Below are 20,764 nucleotides of genomic sequence, written 5' to 3' on the forward strand. Positions count from 1 at the left end.
GGCGGCAACATATCATTCGTCCAGAACGGCAGATGTTTTATACGGGATCGAAGGTGAACATGTTCTCGTCGGTGAACGGATTTACCGGATTTTTTCGCTCGAGGGAGATTTTCTAACATCGCTCGTAGCTCCCTTCACGATCCTCCGTGCCGTAAAGTCGCTGTTCACGTGTTCCTTTGCTATTTTACTTATTTCAATGCACTGGATTCACCCGAATCTTCCTTTTGATGGCAGCAAAAATCCTAGGAATCCGATCTGACCTCGGACCGACCTGTGGTCACCTTCGTGGATAGTTGTCCTTCCATTTCTCGATCCAAAACCCTTATCACGGTCCACTACCACGGCGATTGAAATGACTTTCTGCGAAGTTTGCTCGTGGGACAAATCACGTATACGCTGCAACTTTGTAATGGTTCAACTGTCAAACTAAGGATATCGGTTTCTTTTATTCGCAACCTTTTATGATATGAATTATATCTTACATGCATGCAAAGTAAACCAAATCGTTGTATGCACAGGTGAAACGGGAACCTTATTTGTACGATGGTGCAAATATTATCACGCATATGGTAGAAAATATATTGACTGTTTTCGTTCCTCGCAACAAGTATCCTGCCCCCAAGGAAATTTCTCAATTTCTCTTTCGGGTTTGTCTTACCACCCGCCCTTCGCTACTGTTCATCATTTCTTGACTCTTGTTATGTATATGTATATTCACAATGAAATATTACAATTTTCTTTTTTCATATATATATATATATATATAATTTTTTTGTTCACTTTGTTGTATATTTATATAATTTTTGACATCATCAAATTTCTTTTCATCTCTTGTTTTTCAAAAATGTTCTATCGATAATAATTTCCCCCTCTTTGCATCGGCAGTTTGCTCGTGCTGCTTTTCCTGTAAATACAATATTGGTTTTTGTTTTTTGTGTTTCATTTCAACTCATTTCTCAGAAAAATCACTCGCATGCGAGCGGATTTATCATCCACTAGGTTTTTTTTTTACTTTGTTTTTCATGTTATCTACTCCCTATCAAATTTTCCAGTTTCCAAAGCTGGACGTCGACAACGACGCGTTTCCACGCTCCCAGCTTTCATGTGGTAAGTATATTCCATTGGAATGACCCCTTTTTCTACCTAATGAGATGATTTGCAGTTATATATACGTTGTTTCGTTTGGTGGCATTTTGGAGAGGAACAAAACCGCCACTACGTTGCGTTTAAGGTTTAAGGTGGGGTTACGGAGGTCTTCTTTTCGACCAGTCAAGACGCGGGAAGTGGCTATTGATCTAAAAGTGCACAAAATTTTATTCGAGAAAATGAGTGATGTTTTTCGAGTGTCTCTAGGGATTGATTTTTTCGTTCAAAACGTATACACAGCTAAAAGCTTGAGTATCCAAATTCGAGGAACCGAAGGAAGTGTAGTCAGTCTCCACGAAGCCTGTTTCCATAACCGAGTAGTCTGGATATTATTTCGCAGCCGTAATATTTAACTATGTTACTTGTCTAAGCTGGGTCTGGGTCTGTGTGAATCTTCCATTCACGCGCATTCATTCATGATTTATTTTCCCATAATTTGATGAACGATTCGCAGAATCTTAGGAAAATATTCAACTCCTATTTTCGGGTATATCGCCCTGAATCGGTTCTGAACAAACTTAAACAACGAGCTAACATAGTTTTTTTCCGTAATCATGTGTCGAGATCGATTCTTGACCTTTATAGCGTGGGAAGTGAATTAAACGCACAATAATGTTGAGCAATGCCACACATTCGGTCAAAAAACGCTAGATTTTGTTCCGATCTAATGCGATTTTAATTTTTGCCCCATATAATGTTAGCTACCCGACTCGACTTTACCCGACGAACGGTAAAGCTGGATTAAGAATCCCGCCTTTGCGTCGCGTAGTTTATGTTATAATGCCTGACTGATCGGCTTTCAGCGATTCCTCTTAGAGCCCCCGCTGGCTTTTGACGTATTTTTTTCTAAATTTCTAAAACAATATTCCATGTTACGATTCTAGTTTTTGTTTAGATTTTCACAACTTTTTGAACCATTATGGGGATTATTTTGTGAAACACAAACATTTTAATTTCATATATCATAAAAAACAAGTGTGAAATAAAAATAGAGCCACCTTGAAAAAATCACCTTGGCACTCATTTGACAGCCTTTTGTTTTGGTTTTCACAACAAGAGAATTTGAGTCAAAGTATGTTCACTTGAGAGTGAAATCGAATTTTTCCCGTGCGATTTAGTCAGTATGGGTCGATCAAAGCAACTTACGTTCGAGGAAAAAAAATAAAATCAAAGCCTGTCGGGATGCGGACCTCTCTAACAGCATAATTTGGCGGAGAATTCATTGAGCACATACGACTGTTGGAAGCTACCTGAAAATGATGATAAACTCAACCGCATCGAGAGACATGAAAAGAAAAGCAAGCTCTCGCCAAAGGATAAACGGAGAATTCGTAAAATTACCGTGAACCAGAAAAGAACAACAAATCAAATTCTCGCAGAATTGGAACTTCCGGTCACTACACCTTGCGTACAACAAATTCTCTCAAGCAATGCTGGAAAAAATGAAAGATTCCGAATACTTATAACTTGAACATTTCTTAATAGATCGGAAAGATGTTTGCATCAATTGATAGGGAATATTTCTACGCGTCTATCACAATTAATAAAATGTTGTCTTTCATGAGATAAACAATTGAATAACTGTAAAATGTAAAGCATCCAACTACCAAGTTTTGAATGACCCAATTTACGGTTTCCCCAACATAGACTTTAAAATCAATGTACCTGTGGGAATCCGCTTTGGCAAACATACATGCAAGTAGGAGATATGTTTTGTTTCTTCCGAGCGGTGTTTCCCTAACACGGACTTCAAAATCAATGTGCCTGGGGGAATCCGCTTTTCAAATACATGCAAGTTGGGTCTATTTTTGTTCACACCAAAATGTGTTTTCCTAACACTGACTTTAAAATCATTGTGCCTGAGGAAATCCGCTTTGCAAATACATGCAAATTGGGGGTATTTTTGTTCACACAAAAATGTGTTTCTCTAACATCAATGTACCTGGGGGAATCCGCTTTGGCGAATATACATAGGGGGTACTTTTGTTCCCTCCGAGCTGATTCCCTAACACGGACTTCAAAATCAATGTACCTTGGGGAATCCGCTTTTCATATACATGCAAGTCGGGGGTATTTTTGTTCACACCGAAATGTGTTTCCCTAAGACAGATTTTAAAACAAAGATGCCTAGGGGAATCCGCATTGTAAATATATGCTAGCTGCGAGTACTTTTGTGCTCGCTTGTCTTTGTGCATACCGTAATATGTTTCTCTAAAACGTACTTCTAAACTGAGAAGCTTGAGAAAATCGTCATTTCAAATACTAGAAGTAAATGAACTTTCGCGATTCGAGAACTACGTATACATGAGAAATGCAATAATTTCAGAGGGAAATGTAAAACCGTTTGACAATTGTTCCGTTCACATATTTTGGTATTCCTAGGCAGCATATCAAATGTAAAAGGACGATTAAAAGATTTACTTGTAACGAAGAACATTATCTATTACAATGCACGAATTGATCTTACATGGCAACTGTTCAAACTTTTTACTTACAAAGAAAATATGATGAATTCAATTGAATTCGAAAAAAATTTCATTCAATCGATAATTTAATCAATTCAATACAAATGCTCACTAACACAACGATAGTCCCCCGTCAACCTTGCGGTTATATCATAGATATAACCCACCCATGTTTGCGGATGAAAACAAGTTCAAACTTGATGAACCAGACGGCTGGTAGTACTATTGGCACGATTTGCGCAATGAACTTTGGTGGTGGTACATTGATTTGCTGGGGGGGGGCTTTTCCTTCCGAGGAAACATAGAAGTTTTCGGGTGACCAACCTATTCCCCGGTTCTGAATCCGATTGAGAACCTGTGGTCTGTAATTGCACGTCGAGTTTATGAAAACGCCAAGCAGTTTGACAACATAAACCAGCTTAAATGACGAATTCGTGAGTGCATATGCGCACATTACACCGATCGTTAGATCGAAAGTCTGCAGGGGCTCTTAAAAATAAATGTTTGTCATCTATTACAACGACGCAAATGACAGGAACACGCATCTGCAAACATAAATTTTCAAAACGATGCGACGCCCAACGCGGCATTCGGAGTCTAGCTTTGGAATTTCTTCTAAAATGTTCAATAACATGGTGCGCAAGCGCACCCTTATCCCCGTGTTTTGCGACCGTCTTCATATGACCCTTAAATCAAACTAAGAAAAAGAAGTTTGTTAATAACATAAATCTCATGTTTTAACCTAGCAGTTGCTTTATTTTACCATAAAAGCATTCATTCTCCTCCACGTAGCACATAGATTTATATGCAATTTTTGATTCTAAGATTATAATGTGATTTGTATTTGTGTATGTATGAGTGTGAGTTTTTTTGTTTCGTTCAAAGAGGAAGTTTCTATTTACAATGGTGTAATGTTTTGTGTAAAGAATATTTCTGTATCTCATCCATCGAGAAATTATCAATTTGTTTAGCTTAGCAGCACTATCTTATTAGAGTGTGTGTGTGTGGCCTATCGCTTTTCTTTCACTCCTTCTTCTCCTACTTAACGAGCACATGTACGTATATGTATGTATATATTTATGTAACAAATGCGTGTCGTTCCCCCCACAACACAGGGGTTTGTTACTAGTGTGTGGTACAACACAGGGACCTGAGCTATCTACAATTAACTATTTGGGAGATGTTCTCAAAATGTAACCCCAGCTGTCGAATTATGTGCATTTGGAATTTGGAAATCGCGTTCGCGCACAATGTTTCTGGCCAGTGCATATTTTCCGTATTTTTAACGAGAATCAACAAATGAATTGGATTTGGCTCGCATTTTCAAAATATCTGAGTGTTAAAAGTGTCATTTTCTTGCATCGGGTGTGTCAATATGACTCCGTAAAACCTGTTTACGAGAGTACTTTGATGTCACTTATCGAATGAGTGGGTGGAATACGGTTGAAACTTAAGCTACAAATAACTTTTTCGATCGTTTGTGGATATTCACGATTAACGTGAAGTACGGAACAACTCTGTAACGAATGGCTATTTATTTATTTACAATGATAGTACATCCCACACGCAGATTAAATTTCTTCACAATGTTTCGCCAATAAACCCGGTCCTAGAAGCAATTCTCCACCCCTGTCCTTCCCTCACTTGGCGTTCGAAAACACCAAGTGCTTGCGAGTCCTCTTCAAGCATTGTGTCCGTAGAGGACTATCGATTGTATCAGAGATTTGAACATGATACACTTCCTACGGAGTCGGAGTTGATTGGACCTTAGGGATTTCACAATAAGCACAACTTCCGCTAACTATGGTTATCAACGGGCCAAGATAGACAAACTCGTCGACCAACTCGAGCTTATCGCTGTAGATTCGAGACTTCTGCCAAGAGGATTACGCAGGTACGGTCAGCCTATCCAGCTAATATGTATTTAGTCGTAGACGCATTAATCTCAAGCCCAATCAGTCTGCTTTGAGTATACAAGTCCGCTACCGCCGCATTTGTTTTTCCGATTATATCCACGTCTTCGGAGAAGCTGATAAATTGACTGAACTTAAACTCTTTTTGCATGTTCAATAGCTACCCAAAATTCGTAGAAATAACATTTGTCATTTACCATATGGGACAGCCCGAGTAAAGGATCCATATAACGTGCGACTTCATTTTACTGTTCCTGCCTTCCTGGCGATAAATCATTAACGTCACTTCTCGATCTACCGGAACTGTTTCTACTTGAACTCGATAGTGTCAATTTTTGGGCTCTGCACACGCACACACACAAAGCGCCTTTCGTTGGACATGATCTTCTCCTTGCCATTTCATGGTTTCGCTGCGAATCCCGATCTTTACAAGGTTTCATTCAGATGTTTCATATTCGGCCTCCACTGCTCTCTCCCAAGTTGTTCATAGAATCTGTAACAACATCATTCGTCGATGTTAAATAAACAACGGCCTCAGATTGAACGATGAACTCCAAGAATAAGCTGACTTGTTTCCTGTATTGTACGATAGAATCGTCTCCAATCTCCTGGGCTCATGGGTGCGCCTCGACAACTATAGTTGAGAATCATTTCCACCGACTATCTTCCGATGCCCAGCCCAGTCATAATAACCCGATTTTTACAGACCGGAAAATGGCTGGTTCTTCCAGTGGCATTTGCAATTCGTGGTTCTTTCGTCTTCTCAGCGTCCTATCCTCCATCTTCACTCCATCGTAAGTGATAAGCAACACCTCACGTTACAACCGCAAGAGCGCATTGGTCCTCCGCGAGCATGTTCCAGGTCTCGTGGCCGATAGTCCTCGGTCTAATAATTGTTCGTAGGTGGCCAGTTTTGTACGACTGCGAACTTTATTCGATCTGATCTTTCTCAACTGTTGTCATTGTCGGCAGTAACTCATCGACTCGTTTGGATTGCATTTTTTCTCTGAAGCATCTTTCTTCTTCTCATGTGTTTAGTTTTCGACGTGTTAAAAACAAGACCCATCCGTCGGGCTTTAGCTTTCAGTGTGACGAACGTATTCGTCATTCAGTCGAAAATTCGTGCAACTATGCCAATGTCATCGGCGAAGCTAAAAACGCTAAACGAACATCCTGAGCGATATTGAAAAACAAGCACGAAGGCCCATCACCTTATCGTAAACCCCATCGAGATTCGATTCCTGTCGAACCACGAAGATGTGGCTAGTAGCAAGGGTACCATTAAATCCCGTGTGGTGTTTAGGAGAGTACCGTGTTAACTACAGTGTGATCGGGCCTCCGGTAACATTTGCATTAAAAAAATGAACAAAAATTGCCGATTTTTCATGGGTTTACTTCACACGCACTGACGAAACTACCCATGCAGCATCAATCATAGTAACCCATGAGTCAGCAGTAAAAAAAAGAAAGCTCTATCATTGGAACTTTAACCGAGATGGCGAAAACAGTGATGCTACTCCGTTCAGAAGTGCGCGCGTTCAAAGAACGGTACCCCGCCGTGTCGAAAACGGACATCGTGCGGCACTTTGTATGCAACATCTACAACTTCTTGGCAATATTGGACAACAATCAGAGCATCGAAAGAAAGCCCGGTTCCGGACGGCCGACGTCCCTGAGCGACAAGAAGCTCAAAAGGATGCTGAAGAGGAAGATCGAGAGAAAAGTGGCTACATCGCTGCGTGCGCTTGACTGGGAGGTCGGTGCAACCGGCCAAACATGTTCCGTCCACTGGTCTCGGAGCTGCAGGCAATGACGCAGCGGCAGCGGCTGAACAAGATGATCAAGTCGATTTTCCCGGCGAATCGCGACGGGGCGGAGGTGATGACCTATCTCACCCTTGATGGCAAGCACATGGCAGGGCACTTCGTACTTTACTTCCCCCACGAAGGAAGTGTGCTCCGAAGTGTAGTTTAGTTCACACACCAAGTTCCCCAAGAAGGTGCTGCTATGGCTGACAATCAGCGACTTTAGCTCCGGACTGGTCGTAAACGGGGAAATTTATAGTACGAAGTACCTACCGGAAAGTTGCGTCAAGAAATACCATAAGGGCGAAGACGCGGTGTTCTGCCCGGATTTGGCGTCGGCCCACTACTCGAAGCGATCGTTAGAGGAGATGGAGCGGCTGAATATCGATGTGGTACCCAAGTCGGCGAACCCACCCAACGTCCCCCATCTGCGTCTCATTGAGAATTTCTGCAGCGTAAGATCTACTCCAACAATTTTGTCGCGAAAACTGAGAAGGAATTGATTAATAAAACGAAGAAAGAACTCAAAAACATGCCTACACGCATGTTTTCGTCCGCCATGGCGAATGTTTCGGTTAACTACCGGAAGGCCGCTCGTAAGGGCGTTGAATTTTTTTCCGCAAATAAACTAATATAATTACCTTCCATGGGAAATTTTTGAAACTCAATTATCTGTCTTAGTTATTTTTATCACCATCCGAAAAAAAGTCCATTTTTTTAATACAAATGTTATAAGCTTCCTTCAGTCCATTTTTGGTGGCACCGCTTTCAGAGTGACATGGATGCTATAATAAATGCAGAATTGTATTGAAAATCATGAAAAATAATTTTAAAAACACTAAAGCCATTTTGAATGCCAAATTACCGTGTTCTCTTTAGTGGCCGCCAAATTTACGGGTGAATTGTTTGCTAGGTTATAACAACTTCGACCATGATTTCGTCGATTAAGAAGTGGCCCCGTTTTTGTGATGGGGATTAGACGAGGATTGATTACGGATAACTGTGCAGGCGAAAGACTGCATTTCGATTAGGTTGGTATTTCGTCCGAGACTACTTTGCCATTCAATGTACGTGTGCTGAGTCATAATAACCAAATAGAGATACCCTTGGAGTTCGTTATTCAATACCAGGATTTGAAGCGAAACAAAATTATTCTCGAGCTTTTTCCCATCTCTCTGGCAGAGCTCAAACACCGTTACGGTATATGCAGCGCCGTCGAGTGAAGCTGAGGCTATGGGGTAAAACTTCCCATTTGAATTTAATCAAGCAGGTTTAAACGGGTTTGGAAACGAGAGACCGAGCGTTATCACGCAGTAAAATAACTTTTTCTTACCTCCACTCGTACTCTGAATATGGAAGAACGTTGGTTATGTTCGCGAGAGACGAAGTCATATTAACACCCCCAATACATTTTTCGAAATGACTAAACATATCGAACCGTTTTCTGACCACCGGATTGTGCACATAATTCTCCGATAAAACGTCATCGATACATCCCAAAATAAATAAAGAAAAAAAACATCCGTCTCCAGAAAGGTGTAAATTGGACGCAAATTTTTGCCACGATTCGGTAATAAAATAACACGCACACACACATATTAACTATTACTAACTAAACTTACACTCTCTCTCTCTCTTTGCTAGAAATCTTTGCAATCTCACGATCGAATGTGTTGACAACACGACACAGGGGGCGTGTGAAAGGAAGAATAGTGGTATATAGAAATAAACTTAAAAAAATCAACAAAACAAGCGACCCTACTAACAAGTGACAGTATGCCTCCTCCTCTTTCTTCTCTTCTAGCGCTTACCACCTGAACCTAAACCACCGGTCCACATCATGCTCACCACTATTATACGGAAATCTCGTAATTCATATCGTACACACTGGCTCGATCGGGTGGTGTCGGTGTGGTTGCACGGCCGCCCCCGGATTGGCTTCCAGGTTGGCCGCCACTGCCACCACCGACCATACTACTGCTGCCCTCGGTTGCGTTCATCTCCATCGAATCGGTCATCTCCAGTGCCCTCACGAAGGACATTGGCCTGGTGGGAGGGGCTTTGCGTTTGATTTGAGGTGAGGGAACCTGAGGTCCATTGGCGGATTGTGCGGGCTGCTGGCCGGCTGTCACCGTGCCGCCGCCAGTCGGGGGAAGAGGTTGTGGAGGGAACACCGGAACACCACCCCGCAGCGCCGGGTGGTAGCTGTTCATGGTGGCTTGCTGCTGTTGCTGCTGCAGCTGATATCGGGCCGCACTGACGCCACCATACTGCTGAGGGGCAGTTGGACTGGGCGTGTTTTGATACACTGACTGGGACATACTCACGAAGACTCCCGGGGATTGTGACTGCTGCTGCTGCTGCTGCTGCTGCTGCTGCTGCTGCTGATTGCCGAGAAGCTGCTGGGGTTGATTATTACCTCCTCCGTTCCCATTGCTGAAACCGGGCGATGTGTCCTTCCACATGTACACCCCTCGCTGGGGACTTCCGGCCAGTTCGCGGATATTATCCACTGTTTGGTTACTTCTAGCATACGACAGCTCAGCACCCTGGCGAGCCAACTCACCCTCGGACAGATAGCGCCTCTGGGGACTACCGTGATGATAGACCACGTTCGGCGGTCGCTGTTGCTGTTGAGGTAATCCACCATTGTGATGAACCATCGGATACTGCTGCTGCTGAGACATTGGTTGCTGCTGATGGTAGGGATGCATTGGGGGAAGACCCGTTTGATGGAGTTGAGCTTGTTGTTGTTGCTGCTGCTGCTGCTGCTGTTGTTGTTGGAGGGGAAAATCGTAATAAGTTACACCTGGCTGCTGCTGCTGTTGGTGTTGCTGCTGACTGGTCATGTTCACCCCAATGAAATCCGGCCGTCGCGGTTGGGTGGGGGTGCCTGGGTTTGACCTGAAGTGGGGGCGATAAAAAGTCACATTAGTAATACACTCACAATTATACGAGCATCAAACTTCTACTGAGCGATTATTTGTAGCTTTGCTAGGCGAGTAGATTTTTTTAAATTTTAATACAAAAACTCAAGCGCATTGGCGGAGCCTGGCAGATTGAAAAGTAGGGAAAAAGTTGCGAAGCTAATTATATTGGGAGCATAACTTAAATATTGGTCCTTTGCGCTAGATGACACCTCATGCTTATACGTTGTCATACCTTCTGTTCCAAAACCACCATTTTGAAACCCCAGCGCTGAAGATGTTTGAAGGATTTTTTCACATCACGTTAGCACAACTGTTATCGGAATCTATTTTTTTTAAAATACATCGAACATCTGACAAGATTATGACAACATTCGTTATTGTGTCTATTTTTTACAATGGGTGAATAAATTCATTATTCATCTTGCGGGTTTGGGTTTATTCGCATGTCAAATATATTTTTCTTGTGAGGCAACCAGGACTGTATTATCAGAACTTAAACATAGACGTGGTATGAATCTTTTGAAGATCGGCGTACATTGATCGAAGGCGGTATAAATAGTGTTCACGTGGACACACAAAATAAATATTCAAAAATATACATTCACATTGATCTTTAAAAAAACCAATTCTGCATTTTTAGGATTTTTTAAACTTTTCGCCCACTCTGAGTTCTCTCTATTTATCACTGGAAACGTTGAGCTGCCCGATTGAATATCTCATCCATTCTTCTCATATCTTTGTACTTTTTTGCTGAAATCTGTATTCTGATGGACTCCCAAACGATTCTATAGGGTTGCCAGGAAAGTTCATACTGCAACTGATGGTAATCGAATTGAGACACGGATTAAGAACAATCATCGATACACGATACAACATGTATAGTGTATGGGTTCCACACTACATGACCAACAATCATTCAATGGATTATACTTCCATATGAGATTCGCTTTATTAACAAAAATTCATAACTTTCAAACTACTGAACCGATTTAGACGATCATCATATCAAATTGAAGTCAATGAATAAGTCTTACTACATTTCTTAAAAAAAATGATTCTGTTTCCGTAAATGTTGATTGTATTGGTTTTTAAAGTTTATATGGTCTTGGGGCCAAGGGCGCCATATTCTTTAATATGTTTTTGAAGGCTGAGGATTTTTACATAACATATCCAAAAATCAGTCGTAATTTTTTGTTCTTGAGTTATGATTTTTCAAAATTAACAGATGATGTCGGTTTTTGGGAAAGACCATTTGTAAAACCTCGCTGCCGTCTTGTCGCTAGCTGATTGATCAATCGTGAATGCTGTGAAATTGCGAATAGCTTGTTTATACTGAATAAATTGAAAAAGAGTGAAGCTTTAAATTGCAATATTACACCCAAACTAGCTTTGGCAGAAAAAAAATCATCTTCGGCAGAAAAAATGCTTTTTCGTGTGCTGAAGAGTCAAATGAGCAAATAAAGCATCTGTTTCAAAAGTTTTAAAATGTTCTTTTTCCATCTTTTTTTGGAATTGTACCCAAAAAAAAGTCCAAACGATGCCAAACGACCACGCTACTGGTGCTGTGTTTAAAGGCGTCATAATATTACACCTCATTATGAAATGAAGTTGGAAAGTGTTTATACCTTTCTCGATCTGAGTCGTGTATTTCGCAAACTATGCGAAAAGCTTCAATGCATGCTTATTTGAATGTGTCTCCTGTTTCGCTCGTTCACATTGATTTTGTGTGATTTTCTGTTCTTGTGCGGTTTTTTTTTGGGCGATTTTGTTTGTGCTGTATATGAAAAGAAGCATATTGGACGAAGTTATCGTCCATTTAGTTTTTTTTCGATAGTTTGTATACATTTCAGTGCGAAAAAAGCATATTTGCGTCTCAATAATCCACTTCTGAAATCATTCCCCTCCTCTCATCAAATGCTCTAAGTTTTTCCATGTTTTTGCATGACATGATTTCTGACAGCAACACGTTTCGACATGCTACTATAAGCACAAAACAGCCACGCGCAACCGAAAAGGCAAAGTTAGCTGACTTTAGTGATCAATATCTCGCGTAATATCGATCATACAATTTCAAGTTTAGACTCGTTGTAGGGGTTGCATTAAACGCTGAAAAAATTCTTATGTTGTTTTTTGTTTGTTCCATTCAGTTGTGAGTTACAGGGTGTTAACAATGGAGGTCAACAAAGAGAAAATGCGGTACATTTTACACTTTTTATTTTAATAATGCGAAAATGTAAGCCAGACCGCTGAAATTGTGATTGATGTTAATGGTGCCGATACTGTTACAGTAAAATACGTGCAATTTAATGTATTTAAAATTTGACGAGAAACGTTCAGAGTTGGCCAACAGAATAGGTGTTGTGTTCCATCAGGACAACGAAAGGCCACACAATTCCGAAAGCTTGATTGGGATGTTTTAATGCATTCACCATATACAGGGTGGGCCATTTAAAGTGGAAGGATTTGTTTTTGCAATAGCAAAGTAAAGAAGTGGAATTTTAAATTTTTTTTTTGAAATTCATTTATTTTGGTACAAGGAGATTTGTTCTAACTACTTTTTGATTATTATATCTCGTAAATGACCGCCTCTGGCCTTGACCGCAAAATGTGCCCTTTTTCGGCATTTTCCATCACTTTGCCCAATGTTTCGGCCGATATGGCAGCAATTTCTTGTCGGATATTGTCTTTCAGCGCAGCCAGGGTCCTTGGTTTACCAGTGTATACCTTGGATTTTAAATAAAAAAAAGTCAGCAGGCGTCAAATCAGGTGATCTCGGGTCAGGTCATAATCGCCGTTTTTCGATATTAATCTTCCGGGGAACATTTCGCGCAATAATTTGGTCGTGGCAGCCGCTGTATGGCATGTAGCGCCGTCCTGTTGGAACCAGTAATTGTCCAATTCATTTTCACGAACAAATGGCAATAAAAAATCGGGTTATCATTGTCCGATAACGTTCCCCATTCATGGTTACCGTTGCTCCATTTTCGTTTTCAAAGAAGTACGGGCCGATGACTTTATCGGCATAAATGCCACACCACACAGTAACTTTTTGGTCGTAAAGAGGTAAAGAGGTTGCGTTTCGATGAATTGAGGGTTTTCAGTAGCATAAAACCGACAATTTTGTTTATTCACTCCTCCATTCAAGTTGAAATGCGATTATGATTTATTATGATTTTTTGCCAAAAGCCACGTTCATTTTTGGCCATTTCGATGGTCCATTTCGCAAAATCAAGTCGACGTGGTAAGTCAGATGGGTTAAGTTGTTGAGCCATTTGAATTTTATACGGAAACATTTTCAAATCAACACGAATTATGCGTCGGAGAGTGGTTCAAGCGATGCCTAACTCTTGCGAACGATGGCGACCTGATGTCGATGGAGTCTCTGCAACACTGGCTCGAGCGGCATCAATAATCTCGTCGAAACGTCTTGGTCGTTGTCTGGACAGATGACTAGCATTACCAACACTACCAGACGATATAAATTTGGCATATAATCGACGTATAGTGTTGTCTCCAGGCGATGTTTTAACTTTATTTTTATTTTTCCACGCACGTTTAGTTAACACAATTGAGAAGTTATTTTGAATGTACAGCTGAACAATTTCAGCGCGTTGTTTAGGTGTGTATTGTTCCATGGTTAAAATTGTACTGAAATGACGCTTCCAACGCGGTATGACATTTGTTAATCTGACATCTCTGTCAAAAGTTATGGGGTTGCCAGATGCTTCCACTTTAAATGGCCCACCCTGTAGTTCGGACCTGGCACCAAACGAGTATCACCTTTTTCTCGCATTGGAAAATTTTCAGAGTGATAAGAAATTGGGATCAAGAAAAGAATGTAAAAATCTATTGCTATAGTTTTTCGTTAATAAGGACCAAGACCTCTATGATAGAGACATTATGAAGCTACATTCAGAATGGCAACAAATTTTCCAACAAAACGGAGTATCCGGACAATCCGAAGCATATTAAAAATAATTTTGAATTTCACCCAAAAATAATGGATTACTTTTTTCCCAACCTAATATTATCTAACCAGTATTGGGGAGTACCGCATTTTCTGTTATTTTTAGGCTCATTTAATATAATAAATCGAGATGCGAAAACATGTGCTAAAAATGACAGTATTTTACACAATTTACAGTATTGTTACACATCCAATATAGTTTGACAAAAGTAACACCAAATGGACCATCTGAAAGAGCTCACAGGGCCACAAGCGACCCGCATGTTGGCGTAACTTGGAAATAATCATCCGTAGAAATACAGAAAAAGTAAGTATAAGATCGCGAGGGTGAAATGGGTACAATTGGAGCTGTCCAAGCAAGCTAAATACTTAGGACCATCTGGAATATTAAAATCCCACGACGCCTCTTGAAGTTGTAGCAATACATTCGGAAAAAGTGAATACTATTCGGCAATAGCACAAAGGTCTCATTAATTTGGTGACCTAAAATTACACGAATATCAACTTAGAAAAAATCGTGAATCAGGATTTGAAAAAGTACCACATCTGAAATGCTAATCGAGAACTGGAGCAATGGCCAGAGCTCCTTACATTTTCTATCCTTGCACCAATATGTGCAATTTGTGACGCAGGAAAAGAGGTACTTTTAAGCTTAAACACGTAAAACGTTTTCTAGATCAAGAAATCCTGAAAGAATTTCAACGGGATTCAGAGGTGATTGGAGAACAACAACCGAATAGCGAGACGTTATGGAATGTGTTCTGAATGTGACAAAAGGTTGATAATTGGTCTGCTGCCGTTAGAATAAAGTATATACTTTCGGGCATCAATTTCCAGTACAATTTTTCTATTCAAGAACCTTTTCTAGAGATTATTTATAATATGTTTACATATATTTGTTTAGATTTGTAACTCATCACTCTACCCGCACCATTCGATATTAGAAAAGAGATTGTGCGTTAAACATTCCGATAGCGCGTGCGCGAACTCCATTATGTGCAGTGCTGTATGTAAAACGATACAACAATGATCCCGAAACAATATGTATCTAACTAAATGCAACAAATAAGATGCTATATGCGACTACAGAACACAAAACAAAAGTCTAATTGCAGATACACACAAACAGCCGATGGGAGGGGAAAAATTGAAACTCAGCGAGCGCACTCCTTCTTCGCCAAAAAGCTCGTGTAAAGGAGGCGCATAAGGTTTTGCCAAATCTAGCGTGACTATCATCAAAACATTACACAGCCAAAATGAAACTCCAATCCTTCCGGGAAACAAACAAATGCGTATCAAAACCAAGAACGAAAAAAAAGTAGGTAAGGAAAGAAAAAAAAAAGTGAATGAAATAAACTTAACATCCTAATAACACTATCCAATTACCAGCGCGCAGCTTGTTGGTCTGTTCAGAAGAAGGATCTGTGTGAGAAACGATAAACTGTCCCACCGCCATAAAGCGCCAGCAATTGGTATTTGGAATAGGTGTTCCGGGTTGATTTTGGTTTTTTGGTTTTTTTGTTGTCTGAATAATAAGTCAAAAAATCTACATTTTGTTATATTTTGTGGGTGCGCGCGCATCGGAGAAGGGTTGCATCGTTCTTGTTTGTGGTGTGAATTGATTTTTTTGTTCTCTCAGCGGTTGTCGTTCGGAACATCCGGAGGAAGCTACAGTAGTCGTGTGGTGATGCGCTCTAGTGCTCGTCTGATGACGTCTCTGGTAGAGTGGTTGTGGTGGTAAGTGACGGTTATGACGCCATGCTCGAAGCTGCTGCTGTTCTCGTTATCACGCGCTCGTCTGTCTTAAGTTGAGACGGATTCGGAGTCGGAAGGGATCATGAAGAGAGCAGCGAGGAACTACGATGGCAATGATGACGATGGTGCGCTGGTGCCAGGTACAGACGCGAATTAATTTTTTTGTTCGAGTAATGAGTTTCGTTAGGCGGCGGCGTTTATGTCCATCTGCACCATACATTTGGAATTGTTCGGTATTTTTAAATTTTCATTATTTTTTTTTTGGGGGTTACCAATCAATACGATAAGTGTTTGAAGAAAGAATAAGCAACAAAACATATCAGTAACAGGAAGAGAAACAAGACGGATTTCGCGCCAACTCGACCAGATGTTGGCATCACCCTCTCAGAACTCAATGAAACTTTCTAGGCGTGAAGACCTTACCTAATTAAGCAACTTGGCATACTTAGTTTCCCGAAAATTTATCTAGACTAACATATGGAAAGGGCTAAATATTTTTGATAATTTTTTTATAAAATATTTTTACTCGCAAATGATAAGTCCTACAAAAAAGTGATCTATGGAAGAATTTTAGGAGCATAATTGAATTTTCAGAAAAAAAAAATTTTCTAACAAAAACTTTTTCAAGATTTTTCTCGAAAATTTTCCATTTTTTTTTAGGTGTACAGTTATAGAAAAAATCAATAATAGATAGAAATGGATTGATGGCGATCTTTGGATGCTAAAGTACAGTTGTCAGCTTGTTTTTGTAGTCAAATACAATATGTTTCAATTCAGAGAGCAACGACAGCTCTCAAACAATAGCCATCTGAAAAAATCTCTTGATCGGTCGGTCAGGTATAGTTTTTGTAGATTTAGGTGACTATTAAGAGCAGTACTTTTACCAAAACTCGTCATTATAATATCAGATTATTTTCAGACACAATTCTCGTTCAAGATTTTTCAACCACTTGCAAATAAAATGTTTCTCCGTTACATGGAATAAATGTTTGATACAGAAAATATGATACGATAAAGACACCCCTAAATCAGACAATTCCTCTCACGAATTTTGCTCTTATCAACACATTCGGCGATCCATTCATATTTATATAGATAGAAGACGTTATAGGAGTGCGTTTTATCACATTAAAATCCATTTCCATTTTCGAACGAAAATCAATTTCGTTAGCGCAAACATTTGTGTTTCATTTGTATGGCAGCCTCCCCTTGGAGAGGGGGGGGGGGAGGATGGGTTTTGAACCATTATAGAAACCAGTGCTGAAAATATTCACGTTCACGACATTCAAATTCGGCGAATTCCTGCCTTCCTTGTATTGATAATCTACTGCTCAAACGAGAGTCGATAAATATGAAACAACACTATCAATGAGCCCCAGTGGAATAAACATCAACATCAGCTTGCCATGAAGTTCATTTTCCATTTGCATCTTCCTTTCGAAAATGAAGATCATTGCGTGTTAGTGAAAATCAGTGCATGAAATTCAACGTCACCAATTGAGAGTGCATCGATTAATGGTAAAGGATGGCAATTCATCACACAAAATTCTTGTTTATGACGACTTCGGCAATGGAATGTATAGAACAACTTTTGCTACGTTTTATAAATCCACTTACGATTGCTCGGAAATGGCATACACCACCATTTATATGTGCAATGGGTGACACGTTTTCAATAAAAATTCACTGCAAGCGATGAAGATCAACTTAACGTACGCGATAATCACCTAAATTTATTGACAGTAATGAAAGTGCCTGAATGTAGGCTTTTCGAAATTCGTTCATGCTGTTTTCGATCAATATACCAGACAAAGTTCACGCGTCTCGACTCTTGTGTTATACTCATTATGACAGATATGGTGTTGAGTTTCAACAGAAGAGAATTCATCCGATACTGGGAAAAATCTGATTCCTTCATTCGTGAATAAATTTTGATAATCTGTGGCACTGATAGAAACATTTATCAAACTCTAAAACCTCTATATGCCAAATTTGATTCCATTTGCTTGATTAGTTCTCGAGTTATTCAGACCCCCCCTCCTTCTGTAGAGAGAGGGAGGAGTGTCAAACCACCTTAGAAACATTTATTGCCTCCTAAAACCTCCACATGCCAAATTTGGTTCTATTTTCTTGATTAGTTCTTGAGTTATGCAGAAATTTATGCTTCATTTGTAAAATTTGGTTTGGTTTCTTTGATTAATTTTCGAGTAATGCAGAAATTTGTGTTTCATTTGTATGGCAGCCCCCCTTTAGAGAGGGGGAGGAGTATCTAATCACCATAGAAACATTTATTGCAACCTAAAACCTCCAAATGCCAAATTTGGTTTCGTTTGCTTGATTAATTTTCGAGTAATGCAGAAATTTGTGTTTCATTTGTATGGCAGCCCCCCTTTAGAGAGGGGGAGGGGTTTCGAACTATCATAAGAACCATCCCCGACCACAAAAACCCCTACATACAAATTTTCGTATCGATTGGTTCAGTAGTTTCCGAGTCCATAAGAATCAGACAGACAGACAGACAGACAGAAATCCATTTTTATATATACAGATTAGAGAGCATTCAGTAAAATTCATAACTCGAGAACAAAATGAGATAAAAACACAAAATTTTATTGTAAATATGAAAGTATCCAGAATTAACATTTTTGGCAAAATTATTCGACCATCTCTTTTTCACGCAGAGTCTAAAACGGCCATTCGTTCATCGCTGCAGCTTCTCGATAGAATTCTTTGACAATTGATAACTGTGAATAATTAGATAGATTGGCAAATGGTCAATCATTTGCGGAGATGAAGTCTGGTAGGTTCGTTGCTAGTCTCGGTTTGCATCGTTCCAAACATATTCGCTTCAATCTGGGCGTCAATGAATGACTCACATATCGATGTACGCACCAATTAATTTATCCAATTCATTTCGACTGATGAACGTTTTTGTTTCCAAAGGGGATTGCATTGAACGCGCTCATGAACAACCTAGATAACATTGTGCAGCCGTACCGACCTCGGACGTCCCTTTTTGTGTCTATCGCCCACATCAGCTGTTTCTTTGTACCGTTGTAGTGTACGAAACACGAACCATTCATTGATAGAAAACGATTTGAGCAGCTCGTAGATCTGTTTGGACATTTTCCCGCACTTAAATAACGTGACAATTGCCACACGCTTCTCGTACAGACCGAACTTTATCGTTGCTAGGAAACCGAGTACCGATGGAACCACGAAACATGGTGAGAGAGAAGGGGAACATCGAACTACACAACTGCAGTGTTACAACTTTTCTTCGCTCCAAATTTCTCTGCTGAGAGGAGTCACGATTTCACTGACAGAATTATGATTATACTTGATAATGTGAATACGGTACCACGATTAAATTGGACGTTCTTTCAAACATCAAAAAGTTTATACAATATTTTTTGTTTGTTTCAATATAGAAAATCCTTAAATACAAACATACTCTAGCACCGTTTCGATTTCACTCACTACTTTTCTTGGGCCATTTATCTAAATCAGCTTGAATGTGAGACATAGTGATGCGAAGAGTGTTTTCCAAATGACTGTCAGTGATTTTGTTCCTTGACTTTGATTTCCCTTCTTCCATAACTGAAACAGTTGCTAATAAATATTTGTGGATTCAAACGAAGAGGTAATAAAATGAACATGTTTTATTAGTTCTGGAAATCGTGCTTCTGGAACAAAATCTGGAGTAGAAATCCAAGACATCATGGTTTTCCAAATTTGTCACGCAGCTCTAAATCACACTGCGTTTCAATGAGATCCATCTGCATGTTTTCAGCGGCATGTACATCATCGAAACCGAATGGAGTAGAGATTGTTGGAGAATTCTTTCATCTGCTTTGAAGTACCAAAATATGCGAGAGAAATCAGCATTAATCCACTGGAGTGCATCAACATTTTTCCTAGTTGCCGACAGTTGAGAAATTCTCAGTCAGAAAATGGTTAAAATGATAATTTCCCTTGAGCTTGAGTTTGTTTTCGAGTGGAAAAAAAGAAGAAAAGAGGCTCGGAACTCACGATGATCCAATGCGTGCGAGTTAATTGATGATTTAGACAATATCCTCCAATACATCCTCGAATCCTACATCCATATTCCTCGATAACTTCGAAATCCTTCTCTCATCTCTCACCACTGAATAGAATACATAGTCGACAGCTCGTTCTTTCAAGCTTTCGAACAAACAATTTTCGCTCCTATTTTAGCCAATTTTCCAGCACAGGATGTGACAATAAACTTGTCCAATTTTGACGCGTGTATTGACTCATATTTTCGTTTCAGATTGAATCTACAAAACAACAACAGCTTCATTAGAAATCAAATAAACCATGATTTGTGAACGTAAAAAAGTATATTTCAGACAATTTTCCCTGAAATACAGGTCCTTCGTCAGTCACTTTTTGACGTAGAACTACGTCTTTCATTAAGGGTGCCAAATCAGAAAACAGGTCACGTTTTTATGAAATAAAGTTAACGCTAATAACTATTCTTGCCGTGAACGGATTCTAGCGATTTACATAGCAAACTAATCGAAAATTCCCTAAGATTTGTTTAATATGCAATATATTAGAATCTCCTGGTTTGTAAATTTGTTAATTTCTGTCCATTTGTGTGCTTTCCCGAACAGAGCTATCAATAACGAGCAACTTATCGACGAGCAGCGAAGGGGAAATCGTAGGATTTAAAGTCTCCATGAACAAAGGAGAAGAACAATGAACAAAGAACAATGAAGGGGAATACTTGCCTAGAGTATAAATAGTGGATCTCGCT

General features: G+C 39.9%; 1 protein-coding gene across 2 annotated transcripts in view; it reads right to left on the reverse strand.

Moving 5' to 3' along the window:
- Positions 1 to 751: 751 nt before the first annotated feature.
- The window catches only part of LOC129761107 (palmitoyltransferase ZDHHC8), a 56,029-nt gene continuing 36,016 nt past the window's right edge, over positions 752 to 20,764 (reverse strand). For both annotated transcript variants that reach the window (XM_055758873.1, XM_055758833.1), the window contains exon 8: positions 752 to 10,233. In XM_055758873.1, coding sequence (XP_055614848.1) covers positions 9,183 to 10,233 — 1,051 coding nt within the window. In that variant the 3' untranslated portion in view covers positions 752 to 9,182. The remainder of the gene's footprint in view (positions 10,234 to 20,764) is intronic.

This window comes from Toxorhynchites rutilus, chromosome 1, assembly GCF_029784135.1.
Source record: "Toxorhynchites rutilus septentrionalis strain SRP chromosome 1, ASM2978413v1, whole genome shotgun sequence".
Taxonomy (NCBI): Eukaryota; Metazoa; Arthropoda; class Insecta; order Diptera; family Culicidae; genus Toxorhynchites; species Toxorhynchites rutilus.